The sequence below is a fragment of the Scyliorhinus torazame genome, chromosome 5, assembly GCF_047496885.1.
Source record: "Scyliorhinus torazame isolate Kashiwa2021f chromosome 5, sScyTor2.1, whole genome shotgun sequence".
NCBI lineage: Eukaryota > Metazoa > Chordata > Chondrichthyes > Carcharhiniformes > Scyliorhinidae > Scyliorhinus > Scyliorhinus torazame.
In genome coordinates, this window is record NC_092711.1 from 249,304,693 (window position 1) to 249,329,547 (window position 24,855).

Consider the following 24,855-nt stretch of genomic DNA (forward strand, 5'->3'; position numbering starts at 1 on the left):
TGAGCAACAGACCATTTTGAAGTGGCCCACTGTTACACAGTTGTGGCACTCTACCCCCCCCCCCCCCCCCCCCCAGCACCCGCCTCTGTTGCGTATCAGCTCATCCTTTAAGGTTCTGTAATCACAGTTCCCTGCCAGCCGAGGGAGATCATTGGTGAGTGGATCCAAGCTTTCGCCTGATCTTTGATTTCTTTTATTACATTTAGCCCTTTCTGTTACTAAATTCCAATGGATGCTGAAATAAGGGTCGCACGCTTGCAGGACTTCTTCATAAGTCTCATCAATCCCCTGCCTTGTTATTCCATCATCAATAATTGATCCTACTGTTTAAAAATACATTTTTACAGGATGTGGACTTCGCTGACTAGGCCAGCATTTGTTGCCCATCCCTAATTGCCCTTGAGAAGGCGGTGGTGAGCTATATTCTTGAACCACTGCAGTCCATGTGTTATAGGCACACTCACAGTGCTGTTAGGGAAGGAGTTCCAGGATTTTGACCCAGCGACAGTGAAGAAACAGCGATATATTTCCATAACAGGATGGTGGGTGACATGGAGGGGAACTTCCAGGTGGAGATGTCCCATGTATCTGCTACCTTTATCATAGAATTTACAGTGCAGAAGGAGACCGTTCGGCCCATCGAGTCTGCACCAGCCCTTATAAAGAGGACCCGACTCAAACCCACACCTCCACCCTATCCCCGTAACCCAACCCAATGTTTTTGGACACAAAAGGCAATTTAGCATAGCCAATCCACCTAACCTGCACATCTTTGAACTGTCCTTCTATTTATCATGGGATTTTAAGGTGCTGTCGAAGGAGCCTTGGGTAGTTCCTGCAGTGCATCTTGTAGATGGTACACACTGCTGCTACTGTTGGAGGGACTGAATGGCTGCTTTGTCCTGGATGGCGTTGAGCTGCGAGTGTTATTGGATTGCACTTATCCAAGCAAGTGGGGATTATTCCATCACATCCATCCTGACGTTTGCCTTGTAGGTGATGAACAGATTTTGAGAGTCAGGAGGTGAGTTGCTCACCGCAGGATTCCTAGCATCCGACCTGTTCTTGTAGCCACAGTATGTATATGGCTAGTCCAGTTCACTTTCTGATCAATCGTAATCCCCAGAATGTTGATAGTGGGGGATTCAGTTATGGTAACGCCACTGAATGTCAAGGGGAGATAGTTAGATTCTCTCGTCGGAAATGGTCATTACCTAGCACATATGTTGCATGAATGTTATTTGCCACTTGTAAACCCAAACCCAAATATTGTCCAGGTCTTATGCATTTGCACATGGACTACTTCATAATGTACTAACCTTGTCCTTTTGATCTTTTTTGTGCAATTCTGAAGTAGTTCTGTACCTTGTGAACCTTTCTCTCCAGTTATTCCAGTTTTGTGAATATTCCGAGCCTTATGCACTCTGAAATGATTCTGGGAGTGGTGGTGTGAATTTCATGCTTCTGCTGAGCCCTTGAATTGTTCCTGCTTCGGTGCTGCTGCTTGCTGCTCCAGGCCTGTGCTCAATAATGTCCAATCTCTTGGTTTGTGTCTCAGTTTGCATCTGTTGCTCTCGGGATGTTCTGACATTTTGGTGAGTCTTAAATTTTTGTTTTGTCTATCCTTCCTTTGTTCAGCCTTCAAGGATCTCTTTGTCTTGCCAGCCCTCTATCTTCTTCAGGTTCACTGAGTCTTTTCTCACTGCCACCATGTTTTTTATGTGATTAGGATCTAGACAAGAGTTTTGGGGATTGTCTATTCTCCCAAGTTATTCTGCTACAGTACGTCATTTGTCAAAACAGTATTTACAGTAATTACTTACACACTTGGACCTCTATTTGTGTTTGGAGCTTCTCCCCCTTCCAGATCTCTCTTACTTCTTAGTCATGTGATCCGACATCATTATTACATCAACATTCTGTATGCTTCTAATGTTAACCCTTTATTCAACATCTTTAACAAAGAAAACCATCCCAAGGCACTTTCCAGTTGTGTAATTAGACAATAACGACTGCTGATGCAAAGAAAGAGAAATCTAAGGAGTGACAAAGAGATGAGAGGAATGGCGAGGCAGAAGCCTTTATGGAGGGAAGTACTGAGCTTGGGTCTAGATGGGTAGCTTTTGTAAGGGCCACGAAGAATCCAGCACGAGTTTTAAGGATACAAAATAATAACGTTTATTTACTATAACAATATATACATAACAGTAGCAGTAACTTCCCTTGCTACCTTCTCCTTCCTGCTGGTTCCTGAACTGGCCAGCTTATTTATACTAGGAGTTTCTCCGCCCCCCTCATTGGGGAAGTTCATACTCCCATAGGATTGTGGGATAGTCATTAGTCCCCAGCCAATCGTAAGTAGGCAGGTTATAACATCCCTCCCCCCCAAAGTCCAAGGAATCCACCGAAGACCCTGGCGAAGGAAGGCGTCGAACTCGTTTGGCCGCAGGCCGGACGCCATTTGCACGCGGCGCTGGATCAGGCGGCGTGTAACGAGACGGAGACCGGCGCTTCCGCGGTTGTACATCCACGGCCTGTGGACCCGAGGATTCCCCCTCTGATGTATCCTGTATCTCCATCTCGGAGTCAGAGTCTGCTGCCTCCGTCATGTCAGCGTCTCTATCTCCATTCGGTCCCGTAACGACCTGCGCAGGCTTCGAGTGAGGCACCAGTGGAAGATTTTGAGGACTACCTTCCCTTGTCTCTGGTCTTTGCGGCTGTTGAAATGAGCTCCGGGGATGGGGAATCTTTTGAGGGGATGATCTTCCGGACCGGACGTGGTCTACATGTTTTCGCTGGAGACGACCCTGGGCTTGCACTTGGTAAGATATAGGGCCCGTTTGGCGAAAGATTACACCAGGAACCCATTGGGCACCACCAGCAAAATCTCGCACGAATACTGGGTCACCGGGCGCAAACTGCCGAATCGGACGATGCCGAGACAATCCCTGTCCCTGCCGTTCCGATGTGCGGCGTACTTTTGCGCCAATGTCCGGGAAGACCATACTAAGGCGGGTGCGAAGTCTTCGGCCCATTAGGAGTTCTGCAGGAGCTACCCCAGTAACTGCATGGGGGGTGGTCCTGTACGTAAACAAAAAGCGAGCCAGTCTCGTGTCCATTGATCCGGAAGACTGCTTCTTTAGGCCTCTTTTGAATGTTTGCACTGCATGCTATGCCAACCCATTTGAAGCCGGGTGGTAAGGGGCAGTGCGGATATGGCGGATGCCGTTCATCTTTGTAAACCTAGCAAACTCCTCACTCGTGAATGGAGTGCTATTATCCGTGACCAGCACCTCGGGGAGGCCATGCGTACTAAATGATGAACGCATCTTTTCAATTGTTGCGCAGGACGTTGTCTCCTGCATCTTATGCACCTCCAGCCATTTGGACTGGGCGTCAATTAGTAGAAGGAACATGGATCCCTGAAAAGGGCCTGCGAAATCTGCATGTAAGCGTGCCCAAGGCCGCCCTGGCCATTCCCAGTGATGTAGGGGCGCGGCCGGCGGAAGCTTCTGATGCTCCTGGCAAATGGAACAGTTTTGGGCCACCTTCTCAGTGTCGGTGTCGAGGCCTGGCCACCAGACATAACTCCGGGCCAACATTTTCATCTTTGTCACGCCCGGATGCCCATTGTGCAAGTCTGATAATATCAGCTCCTGGCCTTTTTCCGGGACAATCACACGCGTCCCCCACAAGAGGATGCCGTCTTCCACGCTGAACTCTGACAGCTTGGAGGAAAATGCCCGCAACTCGCCTGGGAGCTGTCTATGCTGCCCACCATACAGGACTATGTGCCGAACCTTTGACAAGACTGCCTCCGTCTGGGTCCACTCACGGATCTGTGATGCCGTGACAGGCAAGGTGTCCATAAAAGTTAGGGTTGCAACCACATCACTGGTCGTGGGGGTCGACATGGGGCCGGTCGATTAAGGCAATCGGCTCAGTGCGTCGGCATTTGCTATCTGCGTACCTGGTTTGTGCTCCAGAGAATACTCATATGCAGCAAGTAACAAAGCCCAGCGCTGGATCCGTGCAGAAGCAATGGGCGGTATTGGCTTATCCTCTCTGAAGAGTCCCAGCAGGGGCTTATGATCAGTCACGATAGTGAAATGGCGGCCGTACACATACTGGTGGAAGCGTTTCACCGCGAAAACCACTGCCAGGCCCTCCTTCTCGATCTGCGCGTACTTTTTCTCCGCTGCAGTCAATGTGCGGGAGGCGAAAGCTATCGGTCGCTCGGCCCCGTTCTCCATCTTGTGGGACAGGACGGCCCCAATACCATACGGGGATGCATCACATGTGACGAGCAAAGGCTTTCCCGGATCATAGTGGGTTAGTAACCCAGACGACGACAATTGTTGCTTTACCCGCCGGAAAGCGGTTTCTTGCGGCTGACCCCAAACCCAGGTGTGATTTTTCTTTAGCAGCAGGTGCAAGGGGGCCAGCGTAGTTGCCAGATTGGGGAGGAACTTCCCGTAATAGTTTACGAGACCGAGAAAAGAACGAAGATGCGAAGTGTCAGTCGGGGTGGGGGCATGTTGAATTGCACGCACCTTCTCTGCGACGGGGTGCAGACCCTCGCGGTCCACCCGATAACCTAGGTAGACTACTTCTTTTGCCTGAAATACGCACTTTGTGTGACGTAAACGGACTCCAGCCTCCGAAAGGCGTCTAAGGACAGCCTCCAGATTTTCCAAATGCTCTTGCTCCGACGTCCCTGTAATCAACACGTCATCTAGGTAGACAGCCACACGTGGTAAACCTCTCAAAATGCCCTCCATAGCACGTTGAAAAATTGCGCAGGCAGAGGATACTCCAAAGGGCAACCGTGTATATACATACAGGCCCCGGTGTGTGTTAATTGTTACATATGGTCGGGAGGCAGGGTCCAGCTCCAACTGCAGGTAGGCGTGACTCATATCTAATTTTGTGAATGAGAGTCCACCTGCAAGTTTCGCGTAGAGATCCTCTATGCGAGGCATTGGGTATCGGTCGAGTCGGGAAACTGTATTCACTGTAAGTTTATAGTCGCCACACAAGCGAACTGTGGCATCTGGCTTCATTACTGGTACAATTGGTGCTGCCCAGTCAGCAAAACGGACGGGCCTGATAATACCCAAACTCTCCAAACGAGTGAGCTCCCCTTCTATCTTCTCGAGCAAAGCGTAAGGCACTGGGCGCGCCCGGAAATAGCGCGGCGTGGCTCCTGGTTCAACTTGGATACAGGCTACGGCCCCTTTTATTTTCCCCAAACCAGGCTGGAATACCTCTGGGTATCGTCCTAGCACCTCAGTCAACCCTCCAGAAACTGTTTGGAGGATGTGCTGCCATTGCAACCGCAAATGGCGCAACCAGTCCCGACCCAACAGGCTGGGCCCATGGCCACGCACTACGATAAGTGGGAAACGCCCCTCCTGGCATCCATAGACAACAGGGGTCATTGTAGTTCCTGCAATGTCCAGTGGTTCCCCCGTGTAGGTGGCCAACCTGGCCTGTGAGTCAGTTAATGTAAGGGTCTGTACACCCTGCTTGATGCGGTCGAATGTCCTCTGGGCGATCACGGAGACCGCTGCGCCAGTATCCAACTCCATCTGCAGCGGGGGGCCATTGACCCGTACTGTCACCTTAATGGGGGCCACACGGGGAGCTGCCACACAATGCAGCTGCAGGCAGTCGTCCTCCGTCTCCACGTCCTCAGGAGTGGTCGCCGCAGGTTCGTCTACATGGAAGGTACGGCCTCTGGGCTGGTCCCAGTTACGGCCCCTGGGCTGGTCCCAGTTTCGGTCGGAACGACGGCGCCTCTGGCGTCCCCAGGACCGCCGTCCGCGACGGGGTCGGCGCCTACAAGTCTGACACGGACATGGCTCCTCATCCATTGGCTCTGGAGAAGGCTCCCTTCGGGGAGGAATGTCCGATGGCCACTGGCGTCGGTCCGGTTGTTACCTCGCCCAAGGTACCGCAGGAGTGCGGGGGGACGTTTTTGGGCGGAAAGGGTTGCGCCCCAAGGCATGCACTTCCATTCCCTGTAGCTCCTGTACTCCTCGCTCTGCGCTCTCTCGGGACAAGACTATTTGTATTGCCTGTTGAAAAGTCAATGTTGGCTCAGCTAACAACTTTCTCTGGGTTGCTGCATTGTTAATACCGCAAACCAAACGGTCGCGTAACATTTCTGACAAGGTCTCACCATAGTCACAGTATTCCGCAATCCCGCGTAGCCTGGATAAAAAATCGGCAAGGGATTCTCCAGGGGTCCTCTCAGCAGTATTAAACCGGTAACACTGGACTATCGTGGACGGGGTTGGGTTAAAGTGTTGCCCCACTATATTCACAAGTTCGTTAAACGTTTTGGTGTCCGGCGCAGCTGGGTACGTAAGGCTCCTAATCACCCCAAACATATGCGGCCCGCAGGCGGTGAGCAATATGACCACCTGGCACTCGTTTTCAGTGATATTGTTTGCCCGGAAATAGTAACGCATCCGTTGTGTGTACTGGTTCCAGCTTTCCAGCGCAGCATCAAAAACATCCAAACGTCCGTACAGAGGCATGGTATAATAGAAAACAACTTCCAACCTGTATCCAACAAAAATCCATGGAGGTGGCTTCAGCAGTGTAGACAGCTATTCACTTTTACCTTCGTCGCCAGTTTTGTAAGGGCCACGAAGAATCCAGCACGAGTTTTAAGGATACAAAATAATAACGTTTATTTACTATAACAATATACACATAACAGTAGCATTAACTTCCCTTGCTACCTTCTCCTTCCTGCTGGTTCCTGAACTGACCAGCTTATTTATACTAGGAGTTTCTCCACCCCCCTCATTGGGGAAGTTCATACTCCCATAAGATTGTGGGATAGTCATTAGTCCCCAGCCAATCGTAAGTAGGCAGGTTATAACAGTAGCAATCACCAATGGTAGGTTGAAGGGAGGGAGGCCTGTTTCAGCGGTCATAGAAATGCAATTCTGGAGAGGGCTGGAAGGTCTGTGGGGGTTACAGAGATAGGAAGGGCACAAGGCTGTGAAGGACTCTCACTTGCCATTAGTGTAATTAAAAGAATTAAATATTTTTAATATTGATTTATGGTGGTACATTGATCAGGTAGCCAGCAGGAACAACACTTGTGAATTGGGGAGAGGAAACAAGATAACTAATTGGAGACAATGAAGGGCTTGGTAGAACAGGGGATGATGTGGAGGATTAATGGAGACCAGTAGGTATGAGTGGTGTATTTGGCAGAGAGAATAGGATACCAAAATAAAAGAATGCAGGATTCGGGTGAAAGAATGGAGGCCAAAGGGTGCTTAACAACTGGAAAGAAAATTGAGGACCGTGCAGAGAAATCTCAGAACCAGCTCAGAACTGTAAGGCTGGCTACAAAGATAAATATAATTAAGAGGGAATTAAGTACTCATATTTATTTATGTGATAATAAATCAGCTCTTGTGTACCATGAAAATAACAACTTAGCACGGTCAACAGGACTAGAGGATGAAACAGGAAAGTGTATGTTTTTCCTGTAGTCAATGATAAAAGTATGAGAAGAATATGGGTTCAAGCACCATTCCAGATATTTGAGCAGTTCTGCGTAAGTACAAGGTGTCATCTTTTTGTGAATGAAATACTAATGAAATATCGAACACGGTAGCACAGTAGCTTCACAGCTCCAGGGTCCCAGGTTCGATTCCCGGCTTGGGTCACTGTCTGTGCGGAGTCTGCATGTTCTCCCCGTGTCTGCGTGGGTTTCCTCCGGGTGCGCCGGTTTCCTCCCACAGTCCGAAGATGTGCAGGTTAGGCGGATTGGCCATGCTAAATTGCCCCTTAGTGTCCAAAAAGGTGGGGTGGGGTTGCTGTGTTATGGAGATGGGGTGGAGGTGTGGGCTTGGGTGGGGTGCTCTTTCCAAGGGCCGGTGCAGACTCGATGAGCCGAATAGCCTCCTTCTGCACTGTAAATTCTATGATTCTATGATAATTAAATGTTAAGCCAATGGCGTTATCTGAAAAAACAGGGATTTCTCCTGGTGTTCTGCTCATAGACCTCTCAAACAAATCGCCATTCATCTCAGTACAGTTTATAGGACTTAACCAGACATAAATTAGTTGCTGTGTTTCTCTAAAATGTAACAAGTGACTGAACTTCAAGTGCTTTATTGGCTAGAAGACACTTTGGAACATCCTGTGGTCCTGAAATAGAAATGCAATTTTCTTAAAATTCTTAGGTCAATATCGAAATCTTTGATATACACAATGAACAGAAATGCCCTCAGAATGGAACTCAGTGGGTCACCATTGCCCACTTCCAACCACTCTTAGCTCTTACTCTCCGTTTTCTTCCTTGTAATCAATGTTTATTTGAGTTTGCTATGCTTCCCTAATTCCATATATTCCAGTTTACTGTAATAATCTTCTAAATGGAATCAAAGGTTTTTCTTAAAAACCCTGAACATTGCATTTGCTTTCTCTACAATACACACAACTTCTGCAAGGTTTGTTGTGCACAATCATTCATCTTAACATCTGTGTTCACTTCTTTTAACTACTTTTTTGTTCTCTGAACACATGGTAATTGTATACTTAATTAAAGACTAACATTTTCCCAAAAGATGGTACGGTAACTCGCTTAAATTACCTAGATTAGCTTTGTCTCCCTTTTTAAATCTTGTCTCTTTTCAGTCTTGTGGCGTAAGTCAGTAGCCATAGTCCCAGACGACCATATGCTGCTTTCGCCTTTGAGGCGGAGAACTGACTGGTGGTAATTTAACCTGAGGGTATTCACACCTCAGGCAGAGGGCGAGGTTGAGAAGGCGGGCCTCCATGAATAACGGTACGGGAATTGAACCCACGCTGCTGACCTCGCTCTGCATCATGAACCAATTGTCCAGCCAACTGAGCTAAACTGGCCCCTATCACAGGACATGCGGCTTACATCTATATTCAATTCACTTCTATAACACAGGGCGTGATTCAACGGAAAAATATTTCTGTCCAGTTTGGGCACGTTTAGCGGGGTGTTGACGGTAGCTTCAGCGCCGAGAATCACCCCGCTTTTCAATGGCACTTTTTTTGGCCTCCGAGAGTTTCTCTCTGCCGAGGCTGCATTTGAGTAATTTCCTGCTGGCAGGCCCAGCAGGAAAGGTTGCTCTCAGGTCGGGGCGCCATTTTGTCTGGCTGCCCGATCCCCCGCTCCCCCTTTTAGACACCCCCCTCCCCTCCAACCTCGTGGAGGCCCAATGGAACACCCCCTCCATCCCCAGGCCCAATCTCTGGCACTGCCAGCCTGGCACCCATGTAGTACCAGGATGGCATTGCCAGGATGTCAGGTTGGCAGTGCCATGGTGCTCCAGTGCCGGAGGGAGTGCCTGGGTGCCACTCTGCCCTTCCCGACCGCCCAGGGGTCTCTAATGGCCTGGGAGACCCCTCCAGGTGTCATTACGAATGGTCCACAACAGCGTCCTAGCGAGGTCTCCCAGGTGCAGCCGTTAGGTCCTGGGCATCAGGAAAATCCTGCCAGTGTTTATTTAGATGAGCCTCCTAACTCATTTAAATATGCAGATCTGGATCACACCCAGTGAGGGCGAGATCCAAATCACGATGTCCAGCGAGACTCTGTTAAATCTTGTGAGGCGTTTTGAGCATCGCCAATCTTGGAAGCGGCTTCTCGCAAGATTCAACGGCCTCATCCCGACACTAAGTCGGGGGTGACGAGGCCGCTAAATTGCGTCCATAATTTGTAGTTTCTAAGTCTTTTGCAATTTCTTTCTCTTGATTCTTGTCTACCTTGAGGCTTACCTGTCTAAATATTCTTTATACCCATCATAATATTGCTGATCTCACTCTCAACCATTTCAGGATCCAGTTCCTCTCTGATATCCTCCTCATTCGTAAAGGCTGCTGGAAAGTACTAATTAAATATCTCTGCCATTTGTAAAAGACTCTTGGCCTATGTAGACTGTTTGCCAATTCCCTCCTCCATCTCACTTTAACTTAAATTAATCCTTATCTTTATAAAATCTGACCTAATCCAACCTAGTGATGTAGTTTTTGTACTGGCTTTCTTTGTGGACCTAGTATTGTGGTCTTTGGCCCCACAGTGCTCACAAACTTTATCAAATTACTTCAATAATTAATGTGATGTGTTTGTCTGAAGTACAGTCCCAGGAGTATTCTGGGGCACTAGATTACATTGAATTACAGGCACAACAATTGTGATTGATTTTCATTACACGTTGATGGTTCTAGGGCTAATTACAACAATGTGGAAAGCTCCAAATACCATGAAGATAAACACTGAAAGCAATCAGAGAATTGTAGCACAGGACCTCATTTTCATTTGGTCTTGACATGATACAATACTTGAGAATTGTATTTTGTAGAGAGCTGCCTGTTGTTACAGGTGCTTTTAAAGCCCATTTGATGGATGTAGGTTTACAATAAAGTTGTCATCATTCAATTCCTTGGTGGGCAATTAGCTGTAATATGAAAGGCCTTTAGCTAATGAAAACCGATTTTCCATAAACACACTTTGTCCTTTTAGTTTAGTTTTAACAATTGTAAATTATATTTCCCATTAAGATAAATTGCTGTACTGTAAATTGGAATAACATAGCTTAATTCTGAAGATTAGATATGGCTACCATCTGTACACCAATAAATATATCCAGTAAGATTGCCATGTCCATGACAATTCAAGATCGGTGGACAGTAATTACCACCAAGGCAACAAGGCACATATTTTATACTTTACCATTTGTAATTTGTTGATGATGATTTAAGGTATCCAAACAGAACTTAAATTGAATAACCAGAAATGGATGATCAGACTGTTGAAAATTAGTTTGCAGGAACTGAATCAAAGCAGTGCTTTGAAGCTCACTGGGGCACATTCTTTTACTGCAGCAATTTATTAAAAAGTGTTATGACACCCTGGACCAGTGTGCGGTCAATTTCAGCCCCACTTGACCCAGAGTCACAACATGATTGAAATTAACTTTTATTTTAAAATACCCAAGACCTTCGGCTGCCCAATAACTACGGTCACCAGGTTTATAAATTTAAACACAATTAATTTTATTACATTAACTATAATTAAATAGGCAACAAATACAACTGGTTAATTACTGTCTAATCTCTAATTCCCACCTTTTAACTCACCCCACCCTCCACACACACACACACACACACACACACACACAGAGGTGATAGATGGGTGCAAAATAAAAATAAAAGTAAAAGAATGCGAGTCTTTGTTTCAAATGGATGTCTTCCAGTTACATTATTCTTCAGTTTAGGCTTTCAGGTGGTGTTATTTTTTCTTTCAGCTTGTAATGGTTTCTCCTGTAGATTCACAGAAATAGCAGGCAGCCAGAATCTGAGGCAGGGAGAGAGAGAGCTTCTTTCAGGGTCTAGAAGCCTCTGCCTTCAGACAATAGGCAGAGCAGAGAGAGAGAGAGCTGCTTCCACCTTGAGGGTCCAGGGGCTTCTCTCGAGTTCTCGCTGAAAAATTCCACCTGACAGGAACCAATCACTGTCGGCTGCCGGGCAGAATACTGTCCCTGGCCAATCCATTGGTCACCAGCCAACCAATCAAAACAAACTCCTCCAATCTCTTGGGGCCATAAAGTCTGGGTTCTTCTGCCCAAAAGACAAAACTATATAACAAAGTGTACTTTTTTGATACTGTGAGTTCCTTACTTCCTCTGCTTGACTGCTGCTTCGCATTGAAATTAAATGAAATGAAAATCGCTTATTGTCACAAGTAGGCTTCAAATGAAGTTACTGTGAAAAGTCCCTAGTCGCCACATTCCGACGCCTGTTCGGGGAGGCTGGTACGGGAATATAATATGGGAATTTTCAATAGTCTGATAATCCATTTCTGGTTATTCAATTTAAGTTCTGTTTGGATACCTTAAATCATCATCAACAAATTACAAATGGTAAAGTATAAAATAGGTCAGGGCCCCAGGTTCAATTCTATCCTTGGGTGAGTATCTGTATGGAGTTTGCACATTCTCACCATGTCTGGTTGGGTTTCCTCCAGGTGCTCCGGTTTCCTGCCACAGTCCAAAGGTGTGCAGGTTAGGTTAGGTGGATTTGCCATGCTAAGAAATTGCCCCTTAGTGTCTAAAGGTTAGGTGGGTTAATGGGGTTACAGGGACACGGTGGAGGGAATGGGCCGAGGTAGGGTGCTCTTTCTCAGGGTCGGTGCAGTGATGGGCCAAATGGCCTCCTTCTGCACTGTAGGGATTCTATGATATTCTATGTCTCCATTAGTGATCTATGGACTGAAAACACAAAGACAAAATAAAATAAATATGAACTACGGGGATCAACAGGGAAGGCCCATACAAAAGGCAACAGTCAAACTATTTGCCTACAAGTGGCATTGAATTGCCATAATGCCTGAAACATAAATGCAATTTCAAACTAAGGACTAGATTCGCTCAAGTATACAGAAATTGAAGGTGCAGGTGAGGTGAAAAAAATCTCCAGCAGAAAGAAAAGCTTCAGTAACATGTCTCTCTTTTCATATTAAATTATATTCCTAAAGATGTATGTAAAATGTCTTAGCCATGCTTCAGAATGCAAAGAATACTTTTTAAATATATGATTTTGTACCAGATTTTTTGAGGAGGTGGGGACTTACAAGTAGAAATCATAGTGATATGAAGAAGTGCCAAATAATATTTTTTAATCCACCAGTTCAGTTGGAAACCTGAGTTGAACTTTTAAAAACAGGCTTTTTAAAAACACAGAGACAAAGTGACTTGAACTCTCAGCACAAGATGTCTAACCCCAAGTTGTATTACTATGGTCCATAAATTTCTGGCTCACCAATGTTGGATTTGGGGGTACCCCATAGATGCGCTGGGGAATACCTCTAGGAAGTTCCCAGGTAAGGGTTTATGTGGCAATTGTCCTGAAGCACTAACTTCTCCCGGATACTTGTGCTGTGCTGGGAACTTCAGATGGTTCTGCCAGTCTTATGCTAATAGTTACTCTGAAATAAAAGAAGAAATGAACCACTTTGGGGCTGCACAGTGACACAGTGTTTAGCACTGCTGCTTCACAGCGCCAGGGACCCGGGTTTGATTCCGACCTCAGGTGACTGTGTGGTATTTGCACATTCTTCCCTTGTCTGCGTGGGTTTCCTCGAGATGCTTCGATTTTCACCCACAGTCCAAAGAAGTGCAGATTAGGTGAATTGGCCATGCTAAATTGCCCCTAGATGGGATTATATGGATGGGGTGGGGGAGTGGGTCTGTGCAGGGCGCTTTTTCAGAGGGTCGGTGCAGACTCTCTGCGCACTGTGCCCCCAGCTAACTGACATTTCTAGCACTAATTCATTAATTACGTCAAAATAAATAATTAAATTTAGTACCTATTAATTAATTATGTTAAAATAAATACTTATTCAATTTAAGTTAAAATTAACTATTTGGTCCCTTGCGCTAGATTTCTCCGATAAATATTAAATGCTAAATATACTAATCTCCTAGTTACTCCTCTACTTAGTTAATTACTCTAGTTTTTCAAATTTAAACAGATTCTCAACTAGCTAATCAAGTTACATCTTTACTGTGATTCACTTTTCAGTGTTTTTTCCAGTCCCCGATACCCAACAGGTGAGTTATTTATACTCACTGTTCCGAAGCTCCTCCTCCCTGAGCTCACGCCAAGTCCGCTGATTGCCGACTAGTTAGATTAACAAGCCCCTCTTTGCTTGTTGTCATTACTAACAATTAGAGCCCTTACAGATTATAAGGCACAAAACTTATTTTCAAACTATAATTGTTGAAAGTTATAAAGACATACCAACCTTGTCCACTGCTTACCAATCAGCTCTCTTCCTTATATCCTCAGCTACAGCAGGGCAAGATCACTCTCTGAAGATTTTAATGTTACAAAGCAAGGAGAAAAAGCAAAGAGCTCTGTTTCAAATTCCCAAGTTTAAAGCATAAAACATACTCTGCTTGTGGCATCATTCCGGATGTGGCCTCTCTCCCACTGCTCATGCGCAAAACTCACTGTGAATGCGCTTGGAAGCTCTTTACTTAAATAGAGATGAAACGGTCTAAAGTGACTTACACACCATTGGGACTCACATACCGGGGAAGGGTCATGGGTACCATTATCCCAAAAAGAGGGGTTGGTACTGATCATTCCTGTACCAGCCTCCCTGAACAGGTGCCGGAATGTGGCGACTAGGGGCTTTTCACAGTAACTTCATTGAAGCCTACTTGTGACAATAAGCGATTTTCATTTTCATTACAAATGGTAATTATTCCATGCATGAGGCTGAACAGTGGATGCAGAGATCGACTTGCTGGCCTGGAATGGTTCCAGGGAAAGAACCTGGATATCACTGCCAGTGATGAAATGAGACAAAGTCAGAAAGTCCACCTGGTAATAACTGGTGCCCACCTGAAATAAGAAACAAAACATGTAAAAAAAGCCCAGAACAAAGGTTAAAACTGCTGTGAGAAAGACATGAGCATCATAGTTTGTTTTTAAGGAAATGGCAACTAGATTTTCTTTTCAGCTTCTGACAGTGTATATGGGTGTGAGGAAGCTTCTTGACTTGTAAATGGAAGTCTGTCTTCAAAAAGAAGTCTGTGCATTCCAGTGGCATACACTCTTTTCTGCAGGGCTAAAAGTGTTCACCTTTTATAGTCTTGCCTTTAATGTGGGAAGCATACTTGTAACTTGTTGAAAACTTGGTTTTGCAACTGTGAAATGCACAGAAGTGTTTGTTTTATAAGGGACAAGCTTCAGCCTTGAAGTCTTAAAAAGTTATGTTTGCAAAGATGTCTGATAGAATTCTAATCTGCACCTTCCAAAATACTTTACTTTAATTGGACAAGAGTTTATTTTAAAACTATTTCTTTTCACAGTTTAATTAAAGACACATCTTTGCTGACTGTTTTCCCAAATGAGGTTAAGGGGAAAAATCAGAAATTAAAAATAGGCTTAAGGAAGAAAAGGGATAGATAAAGGAGCCATGGGAAAGATTCTGTCCCCTTTCTACTATAAAATCTGCAAGGTTGCAGTGTTGCCTCTTTAAGGAGTTGACTGCTCACACAAGCTGCGGGATTTTCGACCCTCACTAACTCTTTTTGACATAAGAATGCCGAAGGTTTTATCTAACTGAAAAAGCTAACCTTTCTTTAAATTTATTAGTTATCTGGAAGGTACCTGAAGAAAAAAACTGGGAAAATGACATAATTCATCTTCACCTAAGTATCCTGTTAAATTATGAATTTCATTGCGGCTCAGTGCAATTATGGTTATTGCGATAAAATATGTAAGAGTCTTCAACTCTGATATGTGGCTCACAAAAGTGAAATGAGCAGTCCCGAATTTTAACTGTTTAATGATGTTAATTGGAAATTGGGATATTTGGCATGAATCTAGTTGTATCAAAAAGATCTTTGATTGGAAACCTCTTACAAAAGACTGCTTATAAAGTTTGAAAACTCGAAATAGAGTTTTATAAAATGCTATCTTCTCTGATGAGAATCTTTTCCCTTTCAAAAGGTAACGTTACTATGATTTTGGTTGCTTTCAATTTCAAAGGACAAAATAAGCCTGCAAAGTTGAAAGGTCTTAAGAAAGAAGAAGATAGTTTAAAATGGTGTTTAATGCATCTTTGATCAGAAAGAAAAAATATGTGAAGTGAGGCAATTATGTGTGCTCGAGAATATTGTTCCACACTCTTAAAAACATGCAGAGAAATTAATCCTTTCTGCTGACGGTCTTTTTTTCTTATATTTAATTCACCACACAATTCTTTGCATTGCTAAGTGTAAATTTATATTTTGGGCATAATGGATGTTTCTGGAAACCTTGTCTGACCTTTTTAAATCCTTAAGTGGCATTTTCACTCTAAATTGTTCCGTCTGACAGCTGATGAGCAGATAAGAGAGTTCATTGAAGTTCAAGCCAGGAAGACTTTTCTTTGCTCACATCTGCTCCCTCAGCACTATACTTTTAAAATTGCTGCTTTTTGACGTATCAGAGCCTTACTAGAAAGCCCACAACACTTGAAAAGCCTTGAAATCCCCTGAGGTCCTTTGAAATGCCTAGCATTCATTCAATTTCACAGTGCAGTACCTTTAACTAGCCTTTGATTGACAGCTTAATGGTTTACCACAGCTGCCTGGAGGTTTGTTTATTTATCTTTCCCTTCAGGCTTGAATGCATCTGAAGTACTTTCCAATGATCCTAACCAGTTGACCAGCATTTGCAAGAGAAAGATTAGGGAACTGGTTGTTCTCAAAGGCTAATACCCAATCAGTTATGGTTTCTTTCAGATGCTGTTTCATCTGCTCTATATATTGCACACTTTCTGCCTTGTTATTTCTGCTTCTGCTATTTATAAATGGGGGAATAAAATCAACCGTCTATTCATGGGCGGCCCCCAATTGTGTTTATCAATGACATGAGTCCTGCCAGTTGCGATCCATCGCACACTAAATATTTCAAATAGACGAGTGGCTGGCTAAGTTTTCTTTCTTGAGAAGCAGATGTTGGTGGATTTGCATCTGGGGGAATTTTCTGCTTTGCCGGATCTCCGCCCGCCACGCCACATTTCTGCCCCAACCCGCCGGCGGGATTCTCTGTTATGCCGGCCGGTCAATGGAGTTCCCCATTGTGGGCCAGCCCCAAGCTGTCGGGAAACCCCCTGGGCGCCGGCAAAATGGCGAATCCCACCAACGGAGAATCGGGTTCCAAGTCCCATACTCGGCATTGAGCCCCCCCAAAAAAATCAAGGTTGGACCTCCAATTGCAGTACTGAGGGAGCGCTGCTCTGTCGGATTGAAACCAAAGCTCCCAACAGCCTGCTCGGGTGGATCTGAAAGATGTGGGGGTGGGGGAACTTGCCAACATTTATCCCACAGTCAACTTCGCAAAAACAGATTATCTGGTCATCGTAGCATGTTTGCGTTTTTTTTGCTGGGGGGGGGGGGGGCAAATTGGTTTCCCACATCACAACGGCGACTGCGCCTCAAAAACTGGCCGCGAAGCACTTTGGACACGGCTGGTGGTTGTGAACCCCTCCCTCCTAATATAGGAAATGAAAGCCTTTCTCTTTTTACCTTTTGACTTTCGTTGCTAAGGAATTGTTTACCGAGGGCGCCAAGGCCTCGCGATATTTCTGCTAGGCGGCCGTTTCCATGGTGACGGGGCAAACGACGGGTCGGTCGCTATTTGTTCAATTATTAATTATTGGATATGGCCAGTGCCGGTGGGCACGTCTGAGTCCTCCCGAGTTTACCGAGAAGCCGACTGCAGCGGGAACGCCTCGCCTCGAGCACGGGCAGACGGGCGCCTGATGCACGCGGGCCGCACAAACCCAGCCCAAAGACTTTCAGAGTGAATGCGAGGAAGGCCGAGCGCCTCCCCGCCAACCCTGTCCTCCCGCTCAAACCCTCGGTGCGCGGCGCCGCACCCCCGCCGCCATGAAGGCCTACCTGTCCTCCTACTCCAAGGATGCGGCCCTCCGCACGGCCGAGGAGAGAGACGTGAGTATTGATTCTGGGGAAATGATTCGAGGGAGGGCCGCCCTTCACCCGCCTTTGACGCCCATTGGGACAGATGGGCCACTCGACGCCCCGGGGGGGGGGGGTCTCTCTCTGCTTGAAGACGGGAGATTGGAGCTAAGTTAACCAGGCCCACTGCAGTGCTGCAAGAATGGTTCCAGCACCGAGAAACCAATCCATGCTCCTTTTCTTTTCTTTGATGCGGAGATGCTGGCGTTGGACTGGGGTGGGCACAGTAAGAAGTCCGACAGCAGCAGGTTAAAGTCCCACAGGTTTGTTTCAAATCACTAGCTTTCGGAGCGCAGCTCCTTCCTCAGGTGAATATTTTCTTTGTGATGATAAGTTGACAACGCTTCGCTGAGGTGGCCCTTCAGCCTCGGCTGCTGTCAACCCATCTTGAGGTGGTGTGCCCTGTGGTGAACATATTGCAGTAACCATTCACCATGTATATAACTGTATCACGCTGTTGCCCATGTGGGCTCCACCTATGGACCATTGTAAGCTATTATCTGTAATGTATTATGTTGGTGCCTTGTGGGCTCCACTCCTTGATGGGAGGTATAAAGAGCAGTAGCCGCGTAGGTGGCTCTCACTAGCAGACCAGTCGCAGGCAGGCACTGTTCTAGTTGATGAAAGCCACAGTTTACTTCTACTCTTGGTTTCGCGGGAATTGTTGGTTGCATCATGCCCCTTCGCTTCTGGGGCAAAAGCGATGGCACTGACCGTCAGGTAGCAACAGTAAGTCATTCTGAAGACCAAAGGAACCAACCCGTGAGGGGACATTGATAAGGTGGAAGAATGCGGCACAAAATGACGAATGGAATTCAACAACTGTTAACAGGAGGTGGTGCATTTTTCTTAAATAATTATGCAGTGAATGGGTAAAGCTGGATAAGGTGGACAAGTACCATGATTTGGTGATGCAAGCTTACAACACATTGAGAGCAGCACTTCTGATGGACAAGGTCATAAAATGGAATGCTGGGCATGAGAGCAAGAAGTACAACATATAAAAATGGAGATGTAATGATGAATTCATACAAAGTGGGTGGAAAGCACAAGCTTGGGAGGAGAAATGCCAAACCCCCACATTGATAGTTATTGTTTATGATAGATTAATGAAATGGCCTCCTTGTCAGCAAAAAAAAAAAATCTTAATTTCCTACAGGCTGTGAGAGGCATTGATGCAAAATCTTTCAGATTTGCAAGATGAACATATTAAAAGTTTTAACCTAAACTCACTGAATAAATAGTTTTCTTAATTAAATTGGGGATGAACTTTTGTAGTGAAATGATAGAGGTCTTCAAAATTATGAAGAGATGGAACAGACTGATTCCAGTGGATGTGGGGTCTAGTGATAGAACATGGATCTCACAAAATACAAGGGATCGAGGGCAGAAAGAAGGAGAAAGTTTGTATTCACAGAAAGGGTTGTGAGGCTGTGGAATGTATTCGCAGAGCTAGTGATGAAGGAAACATCTAATAAAAGGATAGGGGAGGCATTGCTCATGTAGAAATTAAGATTACTGCGAATATAACCGGTAACATAGACTGGTTGTACTCTATGGCCTGTTTCTGTGTCAAAATGTGAAAAATCGGGAAAACTGAAAGACAGACCAGTCAGCCTAACATCAGTTGTTGGGAAAATGCTTGAATCTATTATTTAAGAAATCTCAATGCACTTATAAAGGCATTCTATGTTTGGAACCATGTTGATTTTACCGAAGGAAAATCCTATTTCACAAATTTATTAAGAGTTTTTTGAACATGTAACTAGTAGGATAGATAAAGGGGAAACCAGTTAGATGAAGAGACAGAGGACATAAATGTATCCAAGTTTGGTGGTGATACCAAGCTAGGTGGAATGGTAAGCTGTGGGGGAGGACAGAGAGAGGCTTCAAGGTGAGTGAGCAACAAGGTGGCAGATGGGAGTATGATATAGGAAAGTGTAAAGTTATTCATTTTGGTCATCTGAATTTAAAAAAACAATATTTTTTTGAAAGGTGCAAACTTATAAGTGTTGATGTTTAAAGAGACTTGGGTATGCTGATCCAAGGAACACAAAGTTAGCAAGCAGGTACATTAGGAAGACAAATGGCACGTAGGCCTTTACTGCAAGATGATTAGAGTACAAGAATAATGACATTTTGCTACAGTTGTACCTGGCTTTGGTGAAACCACATCTGGATGACAGTGAAGTTTTGGTCTCCACATTTAAGAAAGGATATTGGCGGCAGTGCAGCAAAAGTTCAATAGGTTGCTCACTGGGATGAGGGGGTTGTCCTAAATGAGAGGCTGAGTAAATTGGACCTCTATTCTCTGGAGTTTGGAAGAATGAGAGGCAAACTTATTGCAACCTACGGAATTCTGAAGGATCCAGATAGAGTGGACTCCGAGAAATTGTTTCTGTTAGTTGGGGAACCTAAAACATGGGCATGGTCTTCGGATAAGGGGCTAATCATTCAGGATTGAGATGAGGATACATTTCTTCACTTAAAGGGTTGTGAATCTTTGGTGTTCACTACCCTGAAGGATTGTGGATACTCCATTGTTGAACACATTTAAGGCTGCAATAGACCGATTTTTGGTCTTTGGGAATTCAGGGATAATCAGGGAATTCAGCACTGTGCAGGAACATTAAGTTGAAGCACAAGATCAGCCATGATCGTATTGATTGGAGCAGGTTCAGTGGACTGTGTGGTCCACTGTTATTATTTCTTATGTTCTTATATTCTTGCAATTATAAAATAATATGAGAATTATAGTTTGCTGGAATAGATAAGGGAGTGACCGAAACCAATCTTTTATTATGGGTAAAAAGTGTTAAAGGAAGAAATTATTTAAAGAAATCATATTAACTAAAATTATAAATCTATATATATTAACCATAACAGAAAGAAAATGCTGACTGCTTGTGAATTGATCAGATAGGCAGAATGCTAGGATTTGCAAGGACAAACTGGCCGAAAGACTCTTTTTGTGTGAGGGAGCTGGGCTAAGATCTAGTTCTGTGTCCATGGTAACAAGTTACCCCATAGTAAGAATCTTTGGTGGGAAAGGTTTTCTTCGAGTGGAAAAATACATAAATCTTTTATCTCTTCATTTGACAGACAGACACTTCGGCCAAATTAAATGAATTATAGATTAGTTAAAACCAATCACAGCTGTAAAAAGGACACCACTTTAAAGATAGTAATCTCCTTAAAAGTTCAGGTGTCGGGATGGGAAAACCATTCTAGAATCAATTCAACCTATCTTTGAAACCTATTCTATCTGCTTGCTTTGCAAAACCGCTATTTTATTCTATTTTAAACTGCGCAGTCTTTTTGTACTGTGTATCTTGATTTGAAGAAATTACTTCGAGCTGTTATTGTGTTTTGAATTCAACAATCTGTATTTGCGAAAGACAATCATTCTGATTAGCTTGCTGCAGGGCTAGTCGGAACTTCCTAAATTTTGTACTTGAAAATTGAAGATTACAAATAGAAACTACTAGCTGACAAAATAAAAGTTGCAAATTGCTTTTAACCCAAGGAGCCAGTCTTGAATCTCTGTTATTTGGTATATGGTACGGCGTTACAGGTATACGAATAGACACAGAGACCCCACAACAGGGAATCAGCCAAATATGATTTCAAAACAAATAACTTGTATACAGCATTGAATAATTTAATTGAATCAGCCAAATTACAATTATCGAATAAGTAATTTGTGTAAGGGTACTTCCTGTTCCTCCTTGTTCATTCCCTTGTTTTCCACTTTCTTTTATTCTTGCCATTACATTTTTGATCCATGGATGATTTATGGACTTGCATCTCTAAGGCAGCCTGCCATTCTAATTCAAACAGAAGAAAGGATGGCCTATGCCTTTAATTCAAACAGCATGATCCAGAAGGATGTGCTATTTTAGACTGGTGATTGGAGATTGGCTGGCCTCAGTGATGATTCGACTTGATTGATGTAGCTGGTGGCCAATTAATTGGGCCAAAAGGTTGTACTCTGCCTGGTAACAGGTGTGATTGGATATTATCCCTCTGGAATGTTTTTCAGAGCCATGGGGAGGTTCCATTTTTAGTTTCACTTTTGGTTCTGGCAGCAGAGGGGGAAAATTCTTTCCAGAAAACTGCTGCGCTCAGCCTCTCCATAAAGGATCCAGTTAACACACACACTCTCTCTCTCTCTCTCTCTCTCCAATAAACCTGTGGGTGTTGGATTCCTGAAAACAGGGTCTGAAGGCAGACCATGAACTGAGAGCAAAACCTGATGAAACAGGGACTCTGTCACCAGGAATATTGTGAGTACAGGCAGCAAATCAGGATTGTGATTTCCAAGCTTACTGTGGAGAAAGCCTACAAGGACTCAACATCTGAAGCAAGGACACTTGTCTCTTGATTTACTAACCCCCCCCCCCCCCCGCCCCCATGTTTATCTGTCGTGTGTGTAGAGAGTGGGGAGGCAAGTAACAGGAGGAACTATATCTGCTGTGTATTTCACCATTAATTTTGTTATTAACACTAATTGTGTTTCAACTTACAAATATGGTGACTAATTATTGGGCCGCCAAAGGTTTTGGGAATTTTTAAACAAATTATTGGCTCATTCACTTGTGTTGTATCTCCAGGGCACATGGGGCTGGACTTGACAGTGCACTTGCCCAGGGTGTCCTCAAGGTTAATAAAAAGTTGGCATTTTTTTCAACAAATATAAACATATGAATTAGGAGCAGGAGTAGGCTACTCGACCCTTCATGTCAGCTGTACCATTCAATAAGATCATGGCTGATCTGATTGTAACTTCAACTCCAAATTTTCACCTCCCACTGATAACCTTTCACTCTCACGTTTCAAATGGAAACTTGATGAAATCATCATGTTGGTCCAAGATCCTACCCCTTTTTTGCTTCATGCATTAATGCATATTCTGCAATTCCCACTTTAAGAGTGGGCAGCACGGTAGCACAGTGGGTAGCACTATTGTTTCACAGCTCTAGGGTCTCGGGTTCGATTCCCGGCTTGGGTCACTGTCTGGGTGGAGTCTGTACGTTCTCCCTATGTCTGCGTGGGTTTCCTCCGGGTGCTCCGGTTTCCTCCCACATGTCCCGAGAAACGTATTGTCAGGTGAATTGGATATTCTGAATTCTCCCTCTGTGTACCCAAACAGACGCCGGAATGTGGCGACTAGGGGCTTTTCACAGTAACTTCATTACAGTGTTAATGTTACATTAATTCCAGTGATTGGAGCCCAGGCACACAACTCAATATACTGCATCTGTCAATAGAAAACATTGCTTGAGATCTGAGCCTTGGAAGATATCTTAGATGTAAAGGGTTAATAGCATCATACGTGATGCTGATGTAATAATTGTCAGATCACATGAAGGAGAAAAACCTCCAACCTCATGTAAAGATCTAAATGTGTAAATACATGCTTTAAATAAAGAAATAATGACTTTTGAGGAAAAACAATCTCTAGCAGCATGTTTTGAAAGAAGAAACAATCCTCTAAACCCTGGCCACATATGGAACATGTTGGCAGTGAGTAAACGACCCCAGTGAACCTTCAAAACAAGGTACAGGCTTGGCAAGAAAAGTGATCCTTGAAGGAAGGACAAAAGGGCGTTGCGGTGGCACAGTGGTCAGAAATGCCACCTCACATCGCCAGGGACCCTGGTTCGATTGCGGCCTCAGGTGATTGTGTGGAGCTTGCACGTTATTGTCGTGTCTGCACGAGTTTTCTCCGGGTGCTCTGGTTTCCTCCCACCGTCCAAAGATTTGCAGTTGGATGCATTGGCCATGCTACATTGCCCCTTAATGTTCAAAGATTAGGTGGGGTTCCGGGGATGGGGCGGGGAAGTGGGCCGAGATAAGGTGCTCTTTCAGAGGATCGGTGCAGACTCGATGGGCTGAATGGCCTCCTTCTGCACTGTAGGCATTCTATGATTCTATAAGCAGAAAATGAAGATTCATCAAGACGTCAGAATGTTGCTGGAGCCGCAGATACAAGCTCACATACAGCAGTGAGAACAGGCCTGGAGCAGCAACAGCAGCACAGAAGCAGGAACAATTCCAGGGCTCAATAGAAGTATGCAATCCATATTACCACTCCCGCAACCATTACAGAGTGCAGAAGAGGAACCTTGGTAGTATGTTCATTTTTATTGTCTGCACTCTCCCCGTCCAAGAGAGCGGGAGTGAGACCCACCTCTGCAGGTCCCTCTTCTCCTCCACCAATTCGGCAGGTTCCACTTATGGAGTCGGGTCCAGTTGTGGGCTATCTGGATCCCCAGGGATCTGAACTTGATTTTTGGCCAGATTGAACAACAGCGTTTCCAGCTCTGTTCCTCTCCCCTGGGGGTTCACTGGGAAGATTTTGCTCTTGCTCAGGTTGAGTTTATATCCCATGAAAGCTCTGAACTCCCTTAGGAGTCCATTATCTTACGCATGCTGGCTAGGGAGTTCAAGACTTAGAGGAGCAGGCCATCTGCATAGACAGAGACTATGTGCACCCTGTCTCCTCTCTAAATGCCTCACCACCCCACGTTGATCTGAGCGCGTTAGCCAGTGGTTCGATTGCCAGAGCGAAAGCAGGACAATGGCGTCTGTGCAGCCGGAAATGGCCTGAGCTGGTGGTGTCTGTGCGCTCACCATGGGAACGCTGTACAGCAGTTTCACCAGCAGGTTATTGACCGTATTGGTCTCTTTACTTTTACAAGAGGTTGTACAATTTATGTATCATACAAACACTCTACACTGTAACTTCTGATTCAACATGCCTTTATTAAATAAATTTCAATTAAATACACTATGCATGGAATTCTTATGCTTTACTAATGATTACAACTGTCCCAATACTCACAGCTTTGGACATTTAAATAGATAATGACACCATACAAGAACTGGCCAGATTCTTTCTTCTGCAGGGTCTTGGCCACTGAGTCCCAACTCATGGTGTTGCATCTGCGAACTTCTTCCCATGGGTTACGCTAAAGAAATGATCCAGAAGTTGCACGTTTTCCCCCCCTTGCACGTGTATACGAGGCAAGGTTCATGTCCTTGTTCCCTATTGACAGATCCGCTCCAAAATCACAAAAGGCAGAATGACCCAATTTTCTAACCTCATTGGCTCATCATGCAGCCAATGTTTTCCAATACTCAGCGTATGCTTATACCTTGCGTCCCGTTCTGTCTTGGCCAATCCCTGCCCCTTTTCCTCCTCCATGGCTGAGAAGTACAGACCGTCCAGGAACTACTTTTCTCCAGGGACTCGGACGTTTACAGTCTCCGATAGAAGGCCGCAAAGGCTCCGTTGATCTGTTCT

General features: G+C 44.9%; 1 protein-coding gene across 1 annotated transcript in view; it reads left to right on the forward strand.

Annotated features, from left to right (window-relative positions):
* The first annotated feature begins 17,039 nt into the window (after positions 1–17,039).
* LOC140421029 (uncharacterized) overlaps positions 17,040–24,855 on the forward strand; it is a 278,045-nt gene continuing 270,229 nt past the window's right edge. The window contains exon 1 of the mRNA XM_072505325.1: positions 17,040–17,519. Within this exon, the coding sequence (XP_072361426.1) occupies positions 17,457–17,519 (63 nt within the window). The 5' untranslated portion in view covers positions 17,040–17,456. The remainder of the gene's footprint in view (positions 17,520–24,855) is intronic.